This window comes from Tarenaya hassleriana, unplaced genomic scaffold, assembly GCF_000463585.1.
Source record: "Tarenaya hassleriana unplaced genomic scaffold, ASM46358v1 Cleome33, whole genome shotgun sequence".
Taxonomy (NCBI): domain Eukaryota; kingdom Viridiplantae; phylum Streptophyta; class Magnoliopsida; order Brassicales; family Cleomaceae; genus Tarenaya; species Tarenaya hassleriana.
In genome coordinates this window covers 590,588-612,104 of record NW_010966459.1, presented here as the reverse complement: position 1 = coordinate 612,104, position 21,517 = coordinate 590,588, and the positions used below count along the sequence as shown (strand labels likewise).

General features: G+C 42.6%; 10 protein-coding genes across 12 annotated transcripts in view; 7 read left to right on the top strand and 3 right to left on the bottom strand.

Annotated features, from left to right (window-relative positions):
* LOC104821349 (protein STRICTOSIDINE SYNTHASE-LIKE 5-like) overlaps nucleotides 1-124 on the bottom strand; it is a 1,752-nt gene extending 1,628 nt beyond the window's left edge. Inside the window, exon 1 of the mRNA XM_010552189.2 lies at nucleotides 3-124. Coding sequence (XP_010550491.1) covers nucleotides 3-28 — 26 coding nt within the window. The 5' untranslated portion in view covers nucleotides 29-124. The remainder of the gene's footprint in view (nucleotides 1-2) is intronic.
* Nucleotides 125-699: 575 nt separating this feature from the next.
* LOC104821350 (protein STRICTOSIDINE SYNTHASE-LIKE 5-like) lies at nucleotides 700-1,613 on the top strand. Its single transcript, XM_010552191.2, has 2 exons — nucleotides 700-1,323; nucleotides 1,424-1,613. The coding sequence occupies exons 1-2, from the start codon at nucleotides 1,070-1,072 to the stop codon at nucleotides 1,539-1,541; spliced, it is 372 nt and encodes a 123-aa protein (XP_010550493.1). The 5' UTR covers nucleotides 700-1,069; the 3' UTR covers nucleotides 1,542-1,613.
* Nucleotides 1,614-1,730: 117 nt separating this feature from the next.
* On the bottom strand, nucleotides 1,731-4,174 carry LOC104821351 (protein S-acyltransferase 10). The gene is made up of 11 exons (XM_010552192.2): nucleotides 4,054-4,174; nucleotides 3,858-3,972; nucleotides 3,650-3,724; nucleotides 3,489-3,560; nucleotides 3,208-3,357; nucleotides 2,972-3,005; nucleotides 2,749-2,858; nucleotides 2,503-2,589; nucleotides 2,309-2,392; nucleotides 2,133-2,198; nucleotides 1,731-2,028 (listed from the first exon to the last, which is right to left on the bottom strand). The coding sequence occupies exons 1-11, from the start codon at nucleotides 4,124-4,126 to the stop codon at nucleotides 1,848-1,850; spliced, it is 1,047 nt and encodes a 348-aa protein (XP_010550494.1). The 5' UTR covers nucleotides 4,127-4,174; the 3' UTR covers nucleotides 1,731-1,847.
* A 221-nt stretch (nucleotides 4,175-4,395) lies between these two features.
* On the top strand, nucleotides 4,396-5,735 carry LOC104821348 (thiosulfate sulfurtransferase 16, chloroplastic). Its single transcript, XM_010552188.1, has 5 exons — nucleotides 4,396-4,772; nucleotides 4,857-4,976; nucleotides 5,083-5,227; nucleotides 5,307-5,360; nucleotides 5,487-5,735. The coding sequence occupies exons 1-5, from the start codon at nucleotides 4,663-4,665 to the stop codon at nucleotides 5,559-5,561; spliced, it is 504 nt and encodes a 167-aa protein (XP_010550490.1). The 5' UTR covers nucleotides 4,396-4,662; the 3' UTR covers nucleotides 5,562-5,735.
* A 469-nt stretch (nucleotides 5,736-6,204) lies between these two features.
* LOC104821347 (protein IQ-DOMAIN 14) lies at nucleotides 6,205-7,142 on the top strand. The gene is made up of 2 exons (XM_010552187.2): nucleotides 6,205-6,636; nucleotides 6,749-7,142. The coding sequence occupies exons 1-2, from the start codon at nucleotides 6,487-6,489 to the stop codon at nucleotides 6,908-6,910; spliced, it is 312 nt and encodes a 103-aa protein (XP_010550489.1). The 5' UTR covers nucleotides 6,205-6,486; the 3' UTR covers nucleotides 6,911-7,142.
* Nucleotides 7,143-8,775: 1,633 nt separating this feature from the next.
* Nucleotides 8,776-11,624, bottom strand: LOC104821346 (bifunctional nuclease 1-like). Its single transcript, XM_010552186.1, has 10 exons — nucleotides 11,311-11,624; nucleotides 10,720-10,932; nucleotides 10,586-10,638; nucleotides 10,448-10,504; nucleotides 10,269-10,334; nucleotides 10,119-10,190; nucleotides 9,815-9,921; nucleotides 9,637-9,728; nucleotides 9,467-9,506; nucleotides 8,776-9,386 (listed from the first exon to the last, which is right to left on the bottom strand). Exons 1-10 carry the CDS (start codon nucleotides 11,546-11,548, stop codon nucleotides 9,338-9,340), a joined length of 987 nt encoding a protein of 328 aa, XP_010550488.1. The 5' UTR covers nucleotides 11,549-11,624; the 3' UTR covers nucleotides 8,776-9,337.
* A 332-nt stretch (nucleotides 11,625-11,956) lies between these two features.
* Nucleotides 11,957-14,072, top strand: LOC104821345 (probable prolyl 4-hydroxylase 10). The gene is made up of 7 exons (XM_010552185.2): nucleotides 11,957-12,238; nucleotides 12,362-12,437; nucleotides 12,756-12,853; nucleotides 12,954-13,051; nucleotides 13,196-13,325; nucleotides 13,404-13,591; nucleotides 13,705-14,072. The coding sequence occupies exons 1-7, from the start codon at nucleotides 12,045-12,047 to the stop codon at nucleotides 13,776-13,778; spliced, it is 858 nt and encodes a 285-aa protein (XP_010550487.1). The 5' UTR covers nucleotides 11,957-12,044; the 3' UTR covers nucleotides 13,779-14,072.
* Nucleotides 14,073-14,848: 776 nt separating this feature from the next.
* On the top strand, nucleotides 14,849-18,188 carry LOC104821344 (aspartyl protease family protein 1-like). The gene is made up of 10 exons (XM_010552184.2): nucleotides 14,849-15,412; nucleotides 15,738-15,879; nucleotides 16,036-16,274; nucleotides 16,386-16,616; nucleotides 16,737-16,872; nucleotides 17,032-17,105; nucleotides 17,238-17,337; nucleotides 17,424-17,490; nucleotides 17,588-17,659; nucleotides 17,771-18,188. The coding sequence occupies exons 1-10, from the start codon at nucleotides 15,111-15,113 to the stop codon at nucleotides 18,007-18,009; spliced, it is 1,602 nt and encodes a 533-aa protein (XP_010550486.1). The 5' UTR covers nucleotides 14,849-15,110; the 3' UTR covers nucleotides 18,010-18,188.
* A 198-nt stretch (nucleotides 18,189-18,386) lies between these two features.
* On the top strand, nucleotides 18,387-20,179 carry LOC104821342. The gene is made up of 5 exons (XM_010552180.1): nucleotides 18,387-18,663; nucleotides 19,132-19,250; nucleotides 19,472-19,529; nucleotides 19,609-19,686; nucleotides 19,888-20,179. Exons 1-5 carry the CDS (start codon nucleotides 18,501-18,503, stop codon nucleotides 20,070-20,072), a joined length of 603 nt encoding a protein of 200 aa, XP_010550482.1. The 5' UTR covers nucleotides 18,387-18,500; the 3' UTR covers nucleotides 20,073-20,179.
* Nucleotides 20,180-20,328: 149 nt separating this feature from the next.
* LOC104821343 (la-related protein 1B) overlaps nucleotides 20,329-21,517 on the top strand; it is a 3,119-nt gene continuing 1,930 nt past the window's right edge. For all 3 annotated transcript variants that reach the window (XR_002024511.1, XR_002024510.1, XM_019203429.1), the window contains exons 1-2: nucleotides 20,329-20,708; nucleotides 21,002-21,505. Coding sequence is in view for 1 of the 3 variants with exons in the window: in XM_019203429.1 (XP_019058974.1) it covers nucleotides 21,460-21,505 (46 nt within the window). In the remaining 2 variants the exon portion in view is untranslated. The remainder of the gene's footprint in view (nucleotides 20,709-21,001; nucleotides 21,506-21,517) is intronic.

The following is a 21,517-nucleotide window of genomic DNA, read 5'->3' as shown; positions in this document are numbered from 1 at the left end:
TCCTGCTGGATGGTGTCGAGGTTGGCATCTTTCTCTCCTCTCGGTTGTTTGTTTGGTAATCCGGAACCTAAAAGCGATATCCCCAGCTGAAGTATCCGAGAAAAGTCAAAATCTGAAACATGTGGTTTTGAATCTCTTGTCGGAACCGCATGCATCTATATATGCACCAATATTATACAGCTGAAGAAGTAAATCAAGATGTTGACTTTGTATTAAGACATGTGGATCAAATGTCATTGACAAATGGAAAAGGGGATGACATCAAAGGAGGAGGAGATTGAAGCGGAGCAAGTGGGGATAGAGGAGGGATCCGGAGAAGAGATGGTCTCCGATCTTGAGAGCAGAGGAAAGGAGAGAGAGGGAAGGATATCGGTAGTAAGCGAGGGGGTTGCCCTCCAGATCAACCCGAAGTACCATGGTAAATGAAGAATCGTACATATAAACGTGGTTTGCATTTATTTAACCGAGGTCCTGCTTGGATGGCTTGAACGAGAGAAACGTGGGTCTTATTATAACGAGTACGAGTTTAGTGGTACTAGTATTAAAGCATGTGGTGATGACGTGACGGGGTTGTAATAGTTAATCGTATTAATTGGAAAACAAAGTCAACGAGACTGAGGATGAAGCCGGGAAAGGAAAAGAAGAAGAGGATGATCTTCCTCCTCTGGTGGGTGTTTCCCGTCGTAGTGTCGGTGGCGGTGTACAGGCTCGACGGCTTCGAGCCAGCTCCGCTTCCAGCAGAGGTGCTGGCTGCAGCTCCACTGGTGCCACCGCTTATCAATAGCTGAATGCTGACAAGGTGGGCATGGGCCGGCTCAATAAGCCCGAGGACATCGCCTACGACCGCGTGTCCTTCTCATATACACAGGCTGCGCTGATGGGTTGATCAAACGGGTCAACATCAATGACCCGGCGGTGGAGGAGTGGATAAACACAGGCGGTTGGCCTTGGGACCACAGGGAGAGCTCATAGTCGCCCACGGCCTCAAGGTATATGACCCGATAGTGGTTAAAGGAATGATATGGTACTGGTGTAGGGGGTGATAAAGATAAGCAAAGATGGGAGGAGAATGGATGTGTTGGCAGATGAGGCGGAAAGCGTGAAACTGAAGCTTACGGACGGAATAGACGTGGCAGAGGACGGAGTTATATACTCACTCGATGATTTGAAGTTGGGCTTCTTGGAAGGGAAGCCACATGGGCGGCTTTTGAGCTACGACCTGGCCACTTCCTCCACTACGGTTCTCCTCTCCCATCTCTACTACCCCAATGGCCTTTCACTGTCTCCCCTTCGGGAACACCTCGTTTTCAGCGAAACCCCCCTGTCCGTTGCCTTTCTTTGATGTATGCATGCATGTATTTATGACCTGCTAAAATCCAGCTCATCAAAATTCGATTTCTGTTTGGCATGGTGCAATCTGCAGTAGGAGATGCAGCAAGTATTACACCAGAGGGGAGAAGAGAGGAAATGTAGAGTTATTCGTCCAAGGCTTGCCTAGCATCCCCGACAACATTCGGTACGACGGAGAAGGGCACTACTGAAACGCGTTCCCGATGGTATGGTTTAAGAGTGGGGTGATGTAAGTGGATGTGTTTGAATTTGTAGGGTCATGATGGATTTTGCGTGAAACAGGCAGTGACAAGACCATGGGAGGTAGTGATGAGACATTCCATGTTGAGGACAATCATAGGGATGGGATGCAAGTACGGGTTGCGGCTGGAAGGCTCCAAGAATGAATAGTCTTATATATATAGGCGTGTGTAAAATATTTAACAGGCTTGTTCGATGACCAACTGTTTCGTCAAGATCCAAAAGAAAGAAACAATGGAGGTAGGTAACAACAAAATTCAGCAGCAGCGGCATTTCAACAAGTCAAAGCACGTGTAGGATCTTGATTTTTCCTCAAGTTCGTATGCTGTAGGCAGCGGCTCTAGATAGTATCTCCTGTGGTGGCGGTGACCACAACAGAAGTTGTACAGATTTGTGCGGATCCCTCTGCTGAAAGGATGCACCCGCTCTGGTATATTCCTGATGTTAACAACAACAACAAGCCTTAACAAGTTGTTCTTTTCCTTTGGTGGGCAACTTCTGTTGTGAGTTATTCTACTAATGAGAGGATGGGGGTCGAATACCTCAAATATGGAATACGTCTCCGTCTCACGAGTTCATATGTGGTCTGATTCGTCAGAATGAGGTAGCTGCAGGAAATCAGATCATAACAGAAGCGTAAGAAAAAGATCCTCAAAGCAGACAAGCAAAGCGTCCGAGTTTGGGGGAGAAACTATCGACAAATGTGAAAGTCACCCACCTGTGAAAAAGCAATAGGAGCAGCACAAAAATCAACGAGATTGCCAAAATAACCAGCAGCAGTATGATGATCGCATCCTTCCACCTGGCCACATCCATGGGAAGGTTGAAGATCAGATCCTTTCTTACGAGTAAGAGTTGCTAGACAGCTTAAGATTTGGCCACTGCATGAGGAAAATGGGAAAAATCTCGTACCAAACCCTTGATATGTTATCCTTCAGGTACTCAATGTACAGTATGAATGTCCAGATGCATAGGGCTGTCTCTTCACAAATGTACCACCTGATATGATGGAAACAAGTTCACAAGTTATAAAAATGATGCTTCAGAATGCAACTAGTATCTGATGAATATCATAATATACCAACCACCCATGACTAACCCAGCCATCCATGTAGTGATTGTTGATAATTTCAAGACAAAATCAGCTATGGAGCTTACCAAAATTTACAATGGTTACCCTGGCCTATACATGTTCCCAGCCAAACGCAGTGATGATCAAACTGAAGAACACATCGATCACAATCATGACAATGTTTTGCTCGTGGAGGCTGCAAAGCATTATCCATTTAAATTAGAGCGAAAAAAAAATTCGTTTAAGGGGCCGCTGTACAATGAGCATTAAATCATACACGGGTTAAAGGCAAGAACTCGATCTTTATACCTGCTCAACATGACAATAGCAGCATGTCAAATTCCTACAACAGATAAAACAAAAACAAAACAAAAAAAACAGTAGACTTCATCAAGATCCATGAGGTAAATCGGTTCCAAATTTTTTAAGTTTCAGGTCCAGTCCTGAATGATAACAGATCAAAACATTCAGATGGTACATGAAATGGACTAGACAGAATTCCCCAAGATCCATGCGGTAACGTGTTGAATATAAGTTATATATACCTTACAGATGTTCCTGGGGGGTACATGCCCAAAACCAATTTTGGCCAGGATGTTGCATTACCTCCATTAAGATTAACACGCGAACCAGATTGACCTCCTTCCACAGTAACAACTAAGCTATCATTCTTGGCTCGAAGCAGGTTGTCTTCGCTTAAACATCATAAAAAAGCATAACATTAACACAACAGCGTGAGACTCAATGAAGTAAAACCTCTCGCTTGCATCTCTGATTTCACCAACTTAAAGAAATTTTGAATAACAGGAGCTGCAACCATGCTTACTTTGAGGTCGTTGGTGTTTTTACGAACACAGCATTTGTGTCGCAAGCATCCCTCATTGCATCGACAACGTATCTGAAAACAAGAAGGAAAAGTCTGATAAGCCATGTTTCACGTAGACAGGGAGAAAGTGGTACGCACATCGGAATGGATGTTGTAATTACCCAGGTGAAGAGCCAGAAGTAACAAAATACTGCAGCAGCGTGGCGAAAAACAAGAAGAAAAAAGAACCCATGTACCTGGGAAAGGAGACACGCAAAATTTAGTAACATTTACACACGACCCCACCCCAAGCAGCAATGGGCTGATACCGGGGATGTTTCATCAGAACGATGAACTAGGGTGCGAACAATTCCTGATTTGCGAGCATACCATGGATCTCGTTGAGTTTTATGAAGAAATTGAGCATCGAAAAGGAATAGGACGCCGAGGAAGACGAGGTGCAGCGCCACAAGTGAAACTTTGAGGAACAAAGATGATCTCCGAACTGGAGGAAGAAAAGTCGAGGAAACATCAGAATCAAACCCTAAAAAAGGATAAATTGGGGAATGGAAAAAGGAATACCTACCAGGATCGGAGAGACAGGGAAAAAGGCGGAGAGAGCTATCACGGGCGTGAAGGAAGGTGCTGCAGACGCCCATGGTTGACTGAACTCGGCCAAATCAACAAGCAATTTTGGGAATGTCTGGAGACGATGGAAGCAGGAGGCATTGGAGAGAACATCTCTCCTCCTTTGGGCTTTTCTCAGCCCACATCCTCCGATCCATTTATTTATAAGAAAGCCCATTCAAGAAACTTATTATTCCCATTTTTTTTTAAAAAAAAAAGAAAATTATCCTTCCATTCCACTGGCACTGGGCAGGACGGCTTCCTATCCATTGATGTAAGTCCTCATTCACGTATAAGGACTGCACCTTCCTCCTCCTCCGACCAATCCCATATAGTTTTGCAGGAATTACAGCCTCTTTTTCAACGTTCGTGGTTTCCCTCCATGCATGCATGCATCTACGTGTCCCAAAATTATTATGTGATGTAAGAAGAGAACAACTAGGGGCTACAAGACAAATGGATTACATCCTCAAGAAATGGGGCTTTATATAAGAATGATTGGCACAGAAATCAAGCAAAGGAAGGATCATTCCAGACGACATCATCATCCGAATTAAGAAAGACATTAATGGCGGATTTTGTATCTTCATCAAGGCTTGTTCTGTCCACTCCCCTCCTTCCTCGCCTCTCCTCTCGCAATCGGAATAACATCCTCCTCACCGCAGCTCTCAGATTCCGGTACGCTCCTCTACCTCTCATCCCCTGCATCACTATAATTAAAACCAACAAAAAAAAGTGTGGTTGAATTGGATGGATATGAAGGGGAAAGGCGATGGCGGCATCATCGCCGAGAGTGAACGCAGAGGCGGTGAGGGCCACGTCGGTGCCTGTGAGAGTCGCACATGAGCTTCTTCTTGCCGGACACCGCTACTTGGATGTCAGGTTTTATTTATAAATCCTTTCCACTTATCCCTTTCGACTGTATATTGTTTTGTCTGAATGGCAATTTGGATGACAGTATGTATGTATATACGTTGTGATTGTTAAGGACACCCGAAGAGTTCAGGGCAGGGCATGCCTCTGGCGCCATCAATGTTCCTTACATGGTCAGAGTAGCATCAGGTCTTTCAAAGAACCCCGATTTCGTTCAGCAAGTTTCGGCGCATTTCAGAAAATACGACGAGATCATCGTTGTATGTATATATCTGTATGTATACATGTCCTGCCATGGACATCATGTTCATTGAGGTTGAAGAAATTAATCATCTGCAGGGCTGTAAGATTGGGAAAAGATCTCTTATGGCCACCACCGATCTTCTGGCTGCGGTATGTGACGCATGTTATGATATGATGATGGCCATGATCAGTCGATAATTAAAAAAAATTTAATAACAAAAAATCAGGATTTTGAGTTGTGAGACTGAATAAATGTGGAAACCATGAATCTTGAAGGGTTTTACAGGCGTGACCGATATAGCCGGAGGTTATGATGCATGGAAGCAGAATGGGCTCCCCACACAACATTGAGTACATAATACAAGACCTTATACAATCATCGCATGTCAATAATATATATATATATATATATATATATAACATCGATCAGGATTAAATCCATACCATCATCCTAAAATATGTACTAATTGTATGGTTTGTCCTGAAACATAATTTCTCAATATTTGCCTTCTTTAATTTTACCAAGATCCACCTTCCCTGTCCGAGAAATTTGGTTCCAACAAATTTGGACACGTAAAGCCACCAAATGTGTACTCGTTAAGTCTTGCTGTTCCATTCAGATGTACACCTTGTAGTTTTTTTCTTCATAAAGAAGTTAGGGTTTCATTTTATGACATGAAAGAAATATAGAATATGGCCTTCGGGTATGGTGCGGTGGTTAGAGAGCACACGATGTTCCAAGAGTTTATAGGTTCGATTCCATTTTTCACCGAACATGTTACATTGGTTTATCTATTCCACGTGGTTTGCAGATTATTACGTAGAACTAGATGGTTTGTCACTGCGGCAGAAGGGTCCCGCCGTTTACAAAAAATGGAATATGGAGAGAGGAAGCCATGTTAGAACTTAAAAAATGTTCTCGAGATAACATGATACTAATAGAATATTATATATTTGTGTTTTGGGTAATTGTCAATTAAATGGCTGGAACTGACCATGAAATTGAATAAAATCAAATCAGCAAACATATTATAAAAAAACAATAACAAAAGGGGAACATGCCAACACGTTCATCAGTCTGACCAAGCAAGCAAAAGATAAGAAAAAGGAATGGGAGTGCACATCCCCATGTCTTAAAGCGACCGCTTATCATCATCGGCTACACACTTAACCCACAATCAGAAATTTTCCTTTTTCTCTTTCGTATATACAAATACATATACAGATATACATAATTTGGAGCAAGCTAGCATCAAAGAAAAAAGAAGGGGGAGAGATGGGGAGAAGATGGCTGAGGGTTGTAGGGAGGAGAGTTCTGAGGAGATCGGAGACGGCCATAACGCTCATCACTTCACCAGCCGACCCCCTTCCCTCCCTTCAGCACCTCGCAGCCATCAAAATCCAGTCTTTCTTCAGAGCTCACCTGGTGATATTTTCAACCCTTTCATCATATCCCTAATCATTATTATTATTACATCACACACGAATAATAACAATAATATCAATTGCATGCAATATATATATAATGAATAAAACAGGCACGGAGAGCGTTCAGGGCGCTGAAGAGTCTGGTGAAGCTGCAGGCGGTGGCGAGGGGGGTGTTGGTGAGGAGGCAAGCACGAATCGCCTTACACTGCATGCATGCTCTCGCCAGATTGCAGGTCAGAGTTCGTGCTCGCCAGCTCCTCCTCCATGCCTAACCTTTGATTCATCTTCTACGTACCCTTCTTTTCTTTCTCATTTTCCTTCTGAAATCCCTTACATATATACATACACATATACTTATTACACATACGGTGGCCATATGTACGTAGATGTTTTCACTGGTATAGAATAACCAAATTCTATATATGGAAATAGTTGAGTGAGTATATAGCTAACATCTAATCTTTGTTTGTTTGGAAAGAAAAGGCCTCCTTTCCTTTTACTCCACTTGATTTAGGGCATTTTTCCCTTCAGTACATGATCGGTTGGAATATATATATATATATGTATGTATGTATGTATGTATGTATGTATGTATATCATCTACCTTTGGGAAATAATACCCTAACGACAAGCATACAACAATTAGAAAGGCTGTGACACATCACCAAATTATCAAAGCTTTTTCGGTTTGTTTTCCATCCCTTTGGGAAGAAACCAAAGTGAAGACTTCCCATTTCAGAAGATCTGATTGTTTTCCAAAATCACGGTCAAACTCATCCCAGGATTCTTTTTCTTGGATAAACAAAAAGGCAAAATTTAGAGAAAATACCTATCTTAATCTCTTGGAGTCCTCATGATGAGTATCCCCAAAAGATGTCTCCATATTCCCTACAAATACAAGAAAAGCTCCAAAACACACACACACACACACACATATATACATGTACATATATATATATACACGGTAGAGAGCAGAAACCTTTCATGGAAGACATACCGGTATGTTATCTCAGATGGCTCCAAAAGAGAGAGAAAAAACGACGGAAGAGTGCTGAGATATTGGCACGGCTCAATCAGATATGACCAGAGAAATGAAATATATATACACAGGGAACATGGTAAACTAGGATCTGAGTGAACCAGGCCAATATCAGAGAGAACTCTCTCGTGCAACGTCCATATGAGAATATGACAAGGAGCGTTCTCGTATATTCCGTGCATAGAATCATACATTGGATACGGGAAACAGGAGGAGGAAGAGGAAGGAGTTATATGGTTTTCTCTCCCTGTCGAGGGAGGAAGAGATCAATGTATATGCGTATTTCTTTGGGTTGAAGGCATTAAAAACTCTCCCACTACCGAAGCAGAAAAGCTGGGCCACGGCATTTAATCCCTCTTCCCTTTTGCATTTGTTACACCCAACCAATCTGTTTCCGGATGGGACTTAGCCCTCCAGACACGGCCATGGGGGTGGGATGTTGGGCATGTTTCTCCTCGTTTCCTCTCGCGACTTCATCCACTAATCAGCTCTAATTACCCACAGTTGTTTGAGCCAATACGACACCAAGCATTCACAACTTTTGGGTCGTTTTTTTTTCCTATAATACATTTTTTTTATATGTTTTGATGCATATATTATGTAATGAAACCACACTTGTGCCTTCCTCTCTCTCTCTGGTTTTAGCCAAAAAGGAAACGAAGGGAGAGAGAGAGAGAAAAAGGGTAATAAATGAGGGAATCTGGGCGAGAGGAGGGACAGACACAGACGACAGGCATTAATATAGGTTCTCTGTGAGAGGCGTTGCCCCTCCCTCTCCCCTAACCACTTTCTCTCAAAATATTTATGTCCACAGTTTTTTTTTTCTTGTCGGGGGGTCATTTATTTTAATAATAGCCGAATATTCAAATTACCTTAATTGGACCGAATTAAATACAAAACTAATTATAATTTTTTTAAAACCGAAAATTTTAAACCGAACACGAATCGAACCAAAGCAAAAAACAAACAAAAAGCCCCTAATTTTTTTTTAAATGAATATTTTTATCTTAACCGAACCAAATCCAAAAAGGATATAACCGAATTCAAGATAAAACCGAATGATTATAGTTTTCTAAAACCGAAATAATCTAACCGAAATATCGAATAAGCCACCCTAGTTTCCTTACTTCCATCTCTCCATCGTTACATTCCGGTCATTCTATTTACCCCTTTAGCCCTTACAAAATCCACAATAACACATTAAACAAAATGCAACAAGGAGCAGTATATTCTACATATAACAGTTCACAGCCATTAGGAAATGTGGGAGATCTGTACATGTGGTCGGACATCCAATCATCCACACCTCATCTACACCACAGACATTCCAAGCACCCGGCTTTAAAGGGATTATACACCCTGCCTATACTGTATATATCGGCCCATACATACGGTATCCATCAACCCAGTCGGCATATGTACGTACACCCAACAAAACAGACGTCCGTGTGCTTTCTCTTATGATCCCTCAACCTCAAGCCCTTTCCCTGTTCCGGCTTCTTCTTTCACTCGAAAACCTCTGGCTGCCCACACACACACTTCACCTGAGCCTCTGAGGCTCCTCCCATTATATGTGCAGATATTATTTCCCCCCGATCATTTCTCACTATATAGTTACCATCAGCTCTTGTTTTCCATTTGCCTGATGCCCCTATATGCTTCACTTGTCGTAGCTGTCAGGAGTTATAGAACTGCCATCGATGCTTGGTCTGCAAGTTGGTGATTCTTTTAGCATCAATGTTGCATAATACAACACTGCTAATACGTATGGAAGTCTATAATTACTCACATCGAATCCAAGAATCCCTTCAATCTGTCTCTCCACATGGCTGCAAAGAGATTATCCACAGTGTGAGTGAGTAGGCTTCTCCCGTAAAGACAAAAAAAAAGACAGGATTGTGCAAAGTGATTTCCAGAGATACATAGATGGTATCTGAAGCAGTTTGTATTTACATATACCTGCATCGTTGTACCGTTCGTCTTCAGCTGCCAAATTCATATTCCTCACTAGTTTAAGCTCCTCCGTTAATGGATCTGCCCCCTCTGGAGCACTGAACAAGACACCCGGCTCACGTTTAGATCTGTGACAAAGTTGCTACCAAGATAACCGGGAGAGAGATGAAAAAACTAAAAAAACCTGTCAAGGATGACATCGAAAATAGGTCTTGTGCTCTGCGGTCTGCCTCCATAACCAATTCTAATAGCATCTGCCAATACAATCTCTTTGTTTACATATATTGGAGCCTGCAATGCAACAAACAATTAAAACTATTACGAGGCTGAAGTTTCAATGGGCACTTGAAACATTGAACATGTCGGAAAATCCATTTTATTTTCCTGGATGAAGAAAAGGGAACCGGAAAGACTTAAACGACAAAGAGCTTATCCGCTCCAATAGAGTAAACAGATGAAAGTAGATAAAAGTAAAGTACTATCTATACCTGGCATGCTTTTGCAAAATTAATGGCATCTGATGGTCGTGCATCAATGCTTATAAGATCGTCATTTCCATGCTGTAGAACAGATGGATCAATATGAGAAAAAAAAAGGACTCGTGACAAAAAAAATGGTGTTTATGGTCATCCAAATACCTTGCCAACACAGAGTTTTGCATAGTAAGTGTCGACAACTCTATTCGTAATCTTCACCATTTGGACCTGTCACACGAGGGATAATATATCACAACTTGCTACGCAGGTGGCCACAAAATTAGAAATGATCTATTTCTGGATCAAAACAGATAATGCGTATGATGGAAGCGATTGAATACTTCATATCCAAGTTTGTCCACAGCAGCAGCCACAAACTCAAATTGATCAGGGCATTCCTACGGACAAAAGCTAACGAATTAGTTTCGAAATCAAATCACAAAAGCATTAAAGAAATGCAGATTAGTGTTGTATGATACCTCATTCTCATTTCCACACGAAGCGTGCAGTAGTTTCTCGACAGCAGCATCCCCTGAAAGTGTACCAAGGCAGAAGTTGAGGCGCTGGACAGTAGAAATGAACAAGCACATATGGAAACAATTCATGTACCTACCCACTATAATGGGTAGCAAATAGTCACCATCACAGGAGATCTTCAAGAAAATTGTCGGGTACTTAAACTGGCGGAGAAAGCCAAGCGCGACCGTGGAGACACCGACCCTGGACTCACTGGCTCTTACCGCGAACGGTGGTGAATGCCTAGAAGACTGCCAAATTGAATTTTCTCGAAATCCTTGGCTTCGCATTTTGTAGTGCATGGTCGTCTCTGCTCTAGTTTAAAAGTTGTCCAAATTCAGTAACGTTGTCCATGAAAATCAAACGATGGATTATTCAACCACACTATCCAAAAGGGCAGACGAGGATAACGCCCATTCTCTCATCCGTATTATACCATTCATGGAGTATTATCAAAAGACTATGAAACTCGGATATTAAAAAAAAAAGAAGTTAAAAGACATTAAGCAGATCAGTGTCGGTGGAAACTTGAGATAGAACCCCTAACAGGGATCAGGAACATGTAATCGCAGCCCCACCGACAAAGTAAATCCAACAATACCTAAATGATCGATCCACGTAACTAGACACCCACGCATGCGAAAAAAATTGAATCACAAAAATGCAATATTGAAAAGAGAAGAGGGACCTGAAACGAGGACAGAAGCCTCAAGAAACTGGTGACCCCGATCATCGCCGAGGCCGGATGGGGAGCTGGAGCTTCCATGGCAGGAAATGGGAAGAAATTTGGCGGGAGGAGAGCGCAAAGATCTGAGGGTGAAAGGGAATGAGCATCGAAGGGAGGAGGAGGAGGAAGGGAGGGTGAAATTCTTGGGCTCAGGGAAGAATATGCGGAGATGAGCGGCGGCGGAGGCGAATCCGGGCATCGTCGAGGAAATTGATGGGGGAAGAGAGAAAAAGGATATTTTTCGTCTATCAAGGAGAGGATAAGGTACTTTTTTTTTAATGTCATAATTCAGGTAGATTTTTTTATTTATTTGCAAACCACGTGCATAAAACAAAAAATCCCTCGTAGTTATCTTCAAACGTCCGTCTTACTAATGGACCTTTACCATTAAAGCTCTCTATGGGCCCAGCCCAGTGTCCTTTTCTTTCCTTCTACAAATTCAACACGTGCGGCATTTCTCAACCATGCGAGAGATCTGAATATTTAAAAAAGAATATCTTCATAATGGGCCCATTTTGAGGGCTTCTTATCAGCCCATAATAGGCCCATTTATCTAACCCATCTTTCCGTAAAAATTCCTGATTTCAGATTCACATTTGCTGTGGTTCATCCGATCAAACTTGTTTCTAATTCTTTTACTGCCGGATCTCGACGATACATTCCTTCACGATTTCATGCATCTGTGAAGAAAGCGGATGGCGAAACCTAGGCATTATCGTCCTTCTGGTCGAAGATCCTCTTATCCGACCCTCGTTTTCGCTGTACTCCTCATGTTTACCTTTGTGATTTTGATTCTTATGGCGCTTGGAATTCTCTGGGTGCCCAGCAACAACCGAGCTTCCTCCAAAGCCAACGATCTGAGCTCCATCGTCCACAAGAGTATCAAAAGGTTTGCTGAGATCCCGATTCCATTTTCAATTTTACGGCGCCTTGTAGTTTGGTTTGTGCTTGTGCTCGGATCAGGCTTCATGGCTTAATTTTCCCATCTGGTTCTTATTTTCTGTGCGAGAAGTGGCGGGGATGATGCGGAGCGGTGGGTTGAAATTATCTCATGGGAGCCAAGAGCTTCTGTTTACCACAATTTCTTGGTAAGTCTATTAGATTTGCAAGATGTGCTTTGATTTGCATTCTGTTCAAACTTCAAAATTCCATATTGGTTTCATCTGTTTGAAATGTGCGCTAGCCCATACGTGCTCATCTTAATCGGTTCTATAGAGAAGTGCCCACCTCAAGGAAGATCATAGAAATGGGAAGTAGAAGGTTTTGTGTTTAAGACTCAATATAGGTTCTCTGATGTCGAACCTTTTGTCGGAGATATATCTTGCCTAGCTTTGGCCCCTCTTTCCTGGAAAGAGCAGAATCTAACTGAGCGGTTTTTCATTTGTATTCTTCCTCCTTCTGCTTAGACCAAGAAAGAATGCCAGTACCTAATCGAACTTGCCAAACCACATATGGAGAAGTCTACAGTTGTTGATGAGAAGACAGGACAGAGCAGAGACAGCAGGTTTTATACTTCTTCCTCCATGAATGAACCTTGAACTAGTAATTGAGTCCTCCACGGCTTTTCTTCCTTAACTAAGCCTGTCCTACTCCCTCCCAACTAGGGTGCGTACGAGCTCGGGGACATTTCTCCCGAGAGGACGCGACAAAATTATCCGGGACATTGAGAAAAGGATAGCAGATTTGACATTCATACCAGTTGGTACATGGTCTTCTCCGTGATTTCGCTCGAGGGCCTTGTTTGATTTTCTTCCCTTTCTTGGGGATTACAATTTTCTGGGTTTTCTAGTGCTGCTATGCCTTTGACCAATAACTTGAGTAGTTTGGCCGATGCTATAATATGCAGAGCACGGGGAAGGACTTCAAGTTCTGCATTATGAAGCTGGACAAAAGTATGAGCCTCACTATGACTACTTCATGGATGAGTATAACACTAGGAATGGAGGCCAGCGGACAGCTACAGTTCTGATGTATCTGTACGTAGCTAACTATGTGCTTCAACTTCAAGAAGCTTCTATGATCCGCTTCCTTAATGCTCCGTCATCACTGTGCAGGTCAGACGTAGAAGAGGGTGGTGAGACAGTGTTTCCAGCCGCCAAGGGCAACTACAGTGCAGTGCCATGGTGGAATGAGTTGTCAGAGTGCGGTAAAGGAGGGCTTTCCGTAAAACCAAAGATGGGTGATGCATTGCTTTTCTGGAGCACGACACCGGATGCGACTCTCGACCCGTCTAGTCTTCATGGTGAGTTAAAAGCTTGTAGTTACACGAGGTAACAAACATCGTTGATTCTCAAGGATATGATTCGAGTTCATTAGTGGGTTTGGAGCTTACTTTGGTGGCGGTCATCTGTTCAGGGGGTTGTCCAGTGATCAAAGGGAACAAGTGGTCATCCACGAAATGGCTGCGTTTACACGAGTACAAAGCTTGAAAAGTGTCTGCCAGTTCTGAGGAGTACCGATTAAACAGAGGAGGGGGAACATTATTTGTTTGAGATGAAGGGTATGAATGGCATTTGGTAGGGTGTACTATCATTAATCCATCATACATGGGGTTGTTGGTGTCTCTTCTTGTACATTGGTGGTGGGCTTCTACACTTCCATTCCATCTTCATGAATGTTTTTGAGTTATGTAGTCCAGGAACGGACCACACTATTGTATTGTTCAACATATGTGGGCCTTAAATGGGCCTTTTAAGATCCCCAAATATTGGCCCAACTTTCAACCCCCTTTCCTTATATATGAATGAAAAGAAGACCAATTCAATGATGCCCAATAATGAATAATTATATAGATGGAAATGTTATAATAAGACCAATTCAACTTTCAATCCTATTTCCTTTTTAAACGAATTGTTGATATAGATTCTAAAGAATCAAGATGAAGAATACCAATTCAACATGCCCAAGAAAATCAATAAAAGAATTACCAGCTGACCCCCACAACTCATTACAAAAAACAAAATAAAGATTGAGAAATGTGGTACCACCGTTACCAATTCATCAGTATAGGACAAATCTAAACTTTTGTCACATCCAATATTTATATTTCCCCCACGAACGATTCTCGTTTCAATTCAATCCCCCAATTTCCTTTTTTTTTTTCTAATAAATCTTTTCAAATATTCTTTTGTACGGTCCACATAATGCCCTCCTCGCCCCATCACTCTACACGTTTTGTCCTCCCACTCCGTTGACTTTGTGGCGTATGTATTTGTTTTAATAAAAGAACCTTTGTTTTGTATGTTCATTATCGTTATTCCGGTGTTTGAAAAAAATAGTATAATATTGTGAACAATACGGTTATTATTATTATTATTATTATAAACAGGATAATGCCATGTATCAAGCACAAAAAAACGCGTTGACCGAGAAATTAAGTATTAGAAAATTTGGCGGGCCCCACAGAAAGCGGGAGAAGTCGAAGAGTTGACTTTGCCCGTATCAATCAGCCGAGGAGGAGGAGGAGGAGGAAGAAGACGAAGACGAAGACCAAGAGGATAGGGGAAGAAGAAATACAACAACTACTAGTGGCATGAAATAAAAAAACAAGGATCTATAGAAAAATCAACAGCTCAGCTGAGTTCCTGGCTTGCTCTGTAATTTCTATCTGGAACAATGAGAACGGGTCAAGATGTTGACTCTTGGTGGGTTCGAGCTCCTCATATATTCAGATATCTCCTTCTCCAGGGAGCATCTAATCGTAGGAAAAGGGTTGCACTTTTCTCCAAGGAGTTGTCAGAATTTCTGGGGAAAACATCACAATGGGGAAGGAGAATGCAGGCCATGTGTTTGTGTTAATGTCTCTGATGATGGCTTTGTGGGGATGCGAGGCGTCTGGTAAATTCGGGTTCGATGTTCATCACGTTTTCTCCGAACCAATCCAACAAATGCTGGGTTTTGACGGTCTCTTGCCGGAGAAAGGGAGTTTGGACTACTTCAAGGTTCTGGCTCACCGTGATCGCCTCATCAGGGGCCGTGGTCTTATTTCCTCCTCCAACAACGTCCAGACCCCTCTCACTTTCATTCGAGGCAACCGTACTCTTGAACTCGATGCTCTTGGATTGTACGCTCTCTTCTTCTTTCTTTCTTTCCTCCTTTCTTCAGCCTTACACTTTTAGGTGTAAAAAAGGAATTATGATAGCATGCTTACATTACCTACTTACCGTCTCATTACTTACTGGAAGAAAACGCCTCAGCTTTGATAAAAATTTGAACTTTAGAAGAATCTTGTAACAAGTTACATCTAGCTTTTGAAACCTGTTATTAGGTGTACATATTGCTGGTTAGGAAGCAAACTTGCGTACCTTTGCCATTAATTAAGTTTTTTTCTTCATTACCCTCTTCATATGTCTGAAATGGAATGGAGGTCTGATGAAAACTTGTTTCAGCTTGCATTATGCGAATGTTTCGGTGGGAACTCCGGCTACTTGGTTTCTGGTGGCACTGGACACAGGCAGCGATTTGTTTTGGTTGCCCTGTAATTGTGGCACCACTTGTATAAATAACTTGAACGATACTAGACTCACTCAGGTGCTTTTCCTCCTCACTTTTCTTTTTAAGTTTAGAAATAGAAACAGAAAAACCTTCAAAACTATGCTTATGTTTTCACGTAGCCTGTAAAGCTGATAGTGATGGAAGCTTAAGCAATTTGTTTTCCTATAAAAGAAAATTTCTTTTTGTTTGCAGCGGAGTCAGCCGCTCAACCTGTACAGTCCTAATGCATCTTCGACAAGCTCGAGAGTTGCATGTGGCGACGCTCGGTGCTTCCAAGAGGAGCTATGCCCTTCTGCTGGCAGCACTTGTCCTTATCAAATCGAATATCTTTCTGCCAACACCTCATCCAGGGGAACATTGTTCCAGGATGTGTTGCATCTGGTCACAGAAGACGAGAATTTAAAGCCTGTGGAAGCTAATATTACACTTGGGTAATAACTGAGTCTTTGTCTTCCTTCCTTTAACAGATGTCCTAAGAGACCGCCCAGGAAACAGTGAAGAACTCTGACCAATGACATGACTTGTTTCTCTTGTCGGTACAGTTGTGGTCAGGTTCAGACCGGGGCATTCAGTAGAAGAGCAGCCGTGAATGGTCTTTTTGGGCTCGGTCTAGAAAATTACTCTGTCCCCAGCATGCTAGCGAAAGCAGCTATCACCTCAAATTCTTTCTCTATGTGTTTCGGGAACATTGTCAGCATTCTTGGAAGAATCAGCTTCGGCGACAAAGGCCATTCGGATCAGCTAGAAACTCCACTTCTTCACGTTAGACCAAGGTAAGTTGGTTGATGAAAGTCCTAGCTTTCTGTCTGTAGCATCTTATTTGATTAAAATCGGGGGAAACGCTTCGTCTTATTTTCTCATCATTTTGGTTGTCCTTTGGAACCGAATACTAGCCCGACGTATGTGGTGAATGTCACTGGAATTGAAGTGGGAGGAAATGCAATCAATGTTCAGCTGTTTGCACTTGTTGATTCCGGCACGTCATTTACTCAGTTGCTGCAGCCTGCGTATGACGCTGTTACCAAAGCTGTAAGTGTCTTGTTTAAAACTTCAACAACAACAAAAAAACCTTTTCTTTGTAACTTGTATTTACTATTTAGAGAGGGATGTAATATGAGGCCATCTCATGAAGGGCAATTGTAATTTCTGAGTATCAGTAAGTGATAACAGGCTTGATTCTGTTTGCAGTTCAATGCCCTTGTCACTGACAAGCGACTTCCGGTTGATCCCTCCTTTCCCTTTGAGTTCTGCTACGAGTTAAGGTCATCTCCGCTCTCTTGCTACTTAAATTCATTATCTTATTTCTTTCTTACATTTGAAGATCCATGTAAAAAAAATTCTTTCCTCAAATATAAACAAGCTCTTTAAGTGATACTTTCCCTCGTCATGTGCAGTCCAAACGCTACGACCATTGTTTTTCCAGCTGTAGACTTAACAATGTTGGGAGGATCCGCATTGAGACTCAGAAATCCGCTGTTCGTGTCGGAGTTTCAGGCAAGACAGAGATTTGATCTTCACTTAATTTTCTCCATAATGCATAATACTTTTGTCCCCCTAACAATCCACCTTACGAGTAACAGAACGGAAGTGCCATTTACTGTTTGGGTATTGTGAAGAGCGTCGATTTCAAGATTAACATCATCGGACGTAAGTATTGAATCCTGAATGTATATTACCAAAGATGGTATATATATATATATATGTTCATACTTACGACGTGAGAGCTTTTGTGGTTGTAATGCAGAGAACTTCATGTCGGGATATCGTGTCGTCTTTGACCGGGAAAGGATGGTGCTGGGCTGGAAAGAGTCTGACTGTGAGTACTACATGATATGTTCTTCTTCTTCCCTCTGCAGCATTTATCAATATCGTACAGTGACATGATAGATATGGCAATGACGACATTTTCCGATGGGTGTGACATCAGGTTTTGGTGATGAGGGCCTGACGACATCGCCGGCTCCCCCTCCGTCAGAGACGGCGGCTCCTCCCCCACGAGTATCTGTGGCCGATATGCAACCTCCTACTCCGTCTTCATCCCCCCGTCCTCCTCCTCCGACCAACTCAAGTGCCTCCTCTCGCACTGGCTCTGCTTCTGATCGTTTGAGCCCTCTCCCTTCTCCACTCTTTCTTCTTCTTCTTCTTCCTGTTATGGCCTTCCTCTAGCTACAATATCCGCTCCTTTTGTTTTCGTTTGACGCTTCATACTTTTCTGTTTGCTTTCCCCTCTTTCCCCAGCTTGCTTTTGTCAAGCGTTTTATTTTCTATCTGTAAATGATGTGCAAGTCGTCTTTTTTTTTTTTAATAATAAAATAACATCTGCAGTAATGTGACGTGTTTGAGAAGTTTTGGTTTTTTTAGACCTACGATTGGGTTCCGCACCCCGACCCAGAGACTAAAACGACGCCGTTTCACCTATGCATTTAATATGTAATCAAAACTTGAAGAAGAACGAAAAAAGAAATCGAACGGCTGTGATTCAGAAACCCCCGGAACCAGATCAGATTTTATTGATGGAACTCAAAAACCGCGCAGCATGGAATCACATCACCTTCGCCCCATCATCTCAATCCTTTTTTTTTGAAAAAAGAAAAAGGATTGCTTTGCTGTGTGGAACTCTTTCTGGAATCAACCATTATCAGCTCCGCCGCATTTCAATGGAGTCTGCTCGCTATCTCGCCGCGGTTTCCATTCCCGTTGCCAAGCCTATCACAGAGCTGTGGTCGTCTTCTTCGTCTGTTCTCCACGCTCCCTCTTCTCTTCGGTCCAAACCTCGTGGGCTTTCCGTCTTCGCCAAATTTCACGGAGTCTCGCATAAAGGTACCTCTAATTTTGGCAGCGTGAGGTATCGCATAGTTGATTTAATCACATCTGTTTGATCGGCTGAATCTAATTCATGAAATTTTCTGGGGGTATGGCGGCGGAAATGTTGCTGATACGATTAAACCGAGGGCAATCTAATGATTGATATCAGCATGTTGATGCGTTTAAATTTCTCGGGCGATTAATCTTCATGAATAATTCTGCAACTGCAAAGAGCTAGAAGATAATATCAGACATAAGCTTGAAACTTCAGATGTCATCTTTAGTTATGTCTTTGAGTTATTATAAGCATGAGAGTCTAATCATGATTTAGAATTTAGCTGTTTCAAGTTGCAGTCTTGTAAGTTGAAGAGGAGAACAGTAGAGATTACGGCTGTTTCTAGTCCTGGTGACTTATATAACATTCCGCACAATCTATTTTCCGGAAGAATTTAATGTCTCTTCGTTTCAACATGTTGCCACCAGCAAAGGCGCAATCAAGAGAGGCTGAGGTGAGTCCAGTCGAAGATACATTTTCTAATTTCAAGCATCTCCTTCTGCCCGTGACGGATCGGAATCCTTATCTTTCCGAAGGGACGCGACAGGTCACCATTCTTGAGCACATTTGCCCCATAATTTTCGCTATGGGTTTCACAAGTGCTCTTCCCATTGCTGTTTCTTGCACAAGTAGTTGGTTAGCTCTTTTTTCTTTCTGGGGTTTGACAAACTGCATCTCAAAATCCTTGATCAATTATCCTTCATTGGTGCCTGCCTCCTATGGATTTCTTTGCTTATTCTTTGAGTTTGGAACACTTTCTTTCTCTAGGCTGCTGCTACAACAACTAGTTTGGCAAAGAAGTATGGAGCTGATATTACTGTTGTGTGTAAGTACATAGATCCTGGCACGCGAATTGCATCAATCAATTCCTGAAGAATACTTTGTTAACATCGTCTTGTTCACAGTAATCGATGAACAAAAGAGCGATTCGCTGCCTGAGCATGAGACACAAGTATCAAGCATCCGCTGGCATCTATCTGAAGGTAGGAAGAGTTTGTTGTTTCATGAACACCCTAACCGCTGTGTTTTGTCCCAATTAATCCACAAGATCCACCCGAAACACCTCTCTCTATGTCAATCACGTAAATTTGGAACCTTTTTGGTGTATATGACTCCTAAGGATTGATTGTTCATTGGGAATCAAATTGTGTCTCTAAGACATCTTCCGACAAAAAAATGGTCAGGTGGGTTCAAGGAGTTCAGGCTGTTGGAGCGGCTTGGGGGAGGGAAGAAGCCGGTAGGGGAGGTGGCGGACGACCTAAGCTTGGATCTAGTGGTGATGAGCATGGAAGCCATCCACTCTAAGCACGTTGATGCCAATTTACTCGCTGAGTTCATCCCATGCCCTGTCCTGCTCTTACCCTTGTGACTCTCCCATCTCAGGTTTCGTCTGTTGTTTCCGTGAATTAAAAAAAATAAAATAAAAAGATACATCATTGTACTTTAAATAGCAATTATCAGTTGTGTTATCATTCAGTATTTTTTTTGGGGTACATCCAAAAGTTAAATGAAGATTTGGTTAAATTGGTGATTGAATGGGAAGGGAGGGTGTTTTGGTAAATTCCGAAATATTTGACCTGAAAGTGAACGGCGTCCAAACAGAACCTCCTTTTTAACTCTGATTTTTCCCACACTGTCACGGGCGCTGTCCGCCCTTCCGACAAGAACCTCCTCTCTGTTCGCTGTTCACCCGATGGCTGCTACGGAGAATAGCGCCCCAAATCCGAGCTCCCACACGCCTCGTTACTCCATCAATGCCTCCCTCTCCGACAGTGATCCTTCTCTCCCTCCTATGAGTCTCTCGGTTTCGCCGGCAATCGACAATGCTGGCAAGAAACCTGCTTGGTACAGGCCTTCCAATTGCTCCGCCGAAGTCAGGCCCGTGATGGGGGGCGACTCATGGCCTGCTCTCTGTGTTTCTGCCAGGGTTTCCTCTATGAAGTCTCACTCTTCGGAATCCTTGAAAGGCCTTTCTGATGGATCATCATCAACGCCGCCACTGCAGGTAGTTCCGTTTATCCGCCTCTCTCCCTCTTTCTGGTGTCACTGTCATAGAAATGAGGGATTGATTCTGTAACCAATATCGATCGAAAAATTGCATCGCTTTATATTGCCATTGTTGAACTTCGCTTTTGAATTTGCGATTTGTCTATCTGCAGCTTCATCATATGCTAAAGTTAGTCAATACATTGTTTGATCACCAAAAACCTGTTCTATGCACTTTTAGGAATGGATAATAGTTAGCATTTGTCTTGAAAATGCTCCTATATTTATACATTTTTCTTGTCTGTTCTCAAGGCTGCTGAAATTCCTTCTGCTTTTGCTCGGAAACAATCTGTTGGCAACACCAGTGCCGACCCCAGTGCTATCGCTACTTTGTCTGAGAACCATAATGTGAAGGGCCAAAAGAAAGCTTTTAAACGGAACAACTCCAACATATCTTCAAATACCGGCGTCTCTAACCATCAGAGTCTGGCAATGTAGAAACTCCGCCTTTAAATACCATCTCTTCGAGAGACAGCCAGAGGAGTGGTTCTTATGGCGGAGGATATCCACTGCACCGAAATTCATTTAGGAACCGTAATGGAGGGTCTTATCCCCGTGGCGATAATAGTGTTCACCAGCAGAACCATGGAAACAGGCGAAATGATGACCATCGTAACCAGACTGTGTATCCTCCTCACTGTAATCACAACGGGAGAGATGTGCACATTGAACCGCAGCAAGGTCTAGGGCTTGTGAGACCTCATGGGCTGATGGGTCCTCCGGTTTTTCCTGCTGATGGTTCACACTATATTGCAGGCCCTCATTTAC

Coding starts and splice junctions, on each gene's coding strand:
- LOC104821350 (XM_010552191.2), top strand. CDS start 1,070: ATGGATGTGTTGGCAGATGAGGCGGAAAGCGTGAAACTGAAGCTTACG. Junction 1,324..1,423: donor GTTTTCAGCGAAACCCCCCT/GTCCGTTGCCTT, acceptor TGCAATCTGCAG/TAGGAGATGCAGCAAGTATT.
- LOC104821351 (XM_010552192.2), bottom strand. CDS start 4,126: ATGGGCGTCTGCAGCACCTTCCTTCACGCCCGTGATAGCTCTCTCCGC. Junction 3,973..4,053: donor TCCCTGTCTCTCCGATCCTG/GTAGGTATTCCT, acceptor TTCTTCCTCCAG/TTCGGAGATCATCTTTGTTC. Junction 2,029..2,132: donor AGACGTATTCCATATTTGAG/GTATTCGACCCC, acceptor TGTTAACATCAG/GAATATACCAGAGCGGGTGC.
- LOC104821348 (XM_010552188.1), top strand. CDS start 4,663: ATGGCGGATTTTGTATCTTCATCAAGGCTTGTTCTGTCCACTCCCCTC. Junction 4,773..4,856: donor ACCGCAGCTCTCAGATTCCG/GTACGCTCCTCT, acceptor ATGGATATGAAG/GGGAAAGGCGATGGCGGCAT. Junction 5,361..5,486: donor CCACCGATCTTCTGGCTGCG/GTATGTGACGCA, acceptor TGAATCTTGAAG/GGTTTTACAGGCGTGACCGA.
- LOC104821347 (XM_010552187.2), top strand. CDS start 6,487: ATGGGGAGAAGATGGCTGAGGGTTGTAGGGAGGAGAGTTCTGAGGAGA. Junction 6,637..6,748: donor CTTTCTTCAGAGCTCACCTG/GTGATATTTTCA, acceptor TGAATAAAACAG/GCACGGAGAGCGTTCAGGGC.
- LOC104821346 (XM_010552186.1), bottom strand. CDS start 11,548: ATGCCCGGATTCGCCTCCGCCGCCGCTCATCTCCGCATATTCTTCCCT. Junction 10,639..10,719: donor TTTGCTACCCATTATAGTGG/GTAGGTACATGA, acceptor GTACACTTTCAG/GGGATGCTGCTGTCGAGAAA. Junction 9,507..9,636: donor CGAACGGTACAACGATGCAG/GTATATGTAAAT, acceptor ATCTCTTTGCAG/CCATGTGGAGAGACAGATTG.
- LOC104821345 (XM_010552185.2), top strand. CDS start 12,045: ATGGCGAAACCTAGGCATTATCGTCCTTCTGGTCGAAGATCCTCTTAT. Junction 12,438..12,755: donor CTGTTTACCACAATTTCTTG/GTAAGTCTATTA, acceptor CCTTCTGCTTAG/ACCAAGAAAGAATGCCAGTA. Junction 13,326..13,403: donor GCTACAGTTCTGATGTATCT/GTACGTAGCTAA, acceptor ATCACTGTGCAG/GTCAGACGTAGAAGAGGGTG.
- LOC104821344 (XM_010552184.2), top strand. CDS start 15,111: ATGGGGAAGGAGAATGCAGGCCATGTGTTTGTGTTAATGTCTCTGATG. Junction 15,880..16,035: donor ACGATACTAGACTCACTCAG/GTGCTTTTCCTC, acceptor TTTTGTTTGCAG/CGGAGTCAGCCGCTCAACCT. Junction 17,660..17,770: donor GGGCTGGAAAGAGTCTGACT/GTGAGTACTACA, acceptor GTGTGACATCAG/GTTTTGGTGATGAGGGCCTG.
- LOC104821342 (XM_010552180.1), top strand. CDS start 18,501: ATGGAGTCTGCTCGCTATCTCGCCGCGGTTTCCATTCCCGTTGCCAAG. Junction 18,664..19,131: donor TCACGGAGTCTCGCATAAAG/GTACCTCTAATT, acceptor TGTTGCCACCAG/CAAAGGCGCAATCAAGAGAG. Junction 19,530..19,608: donor AGCTGATATTACTGTTGTGT/GTAAGTACATAG, acceptor TCTTGTTCACAG/TAATCGATGAACAAAAGAGC.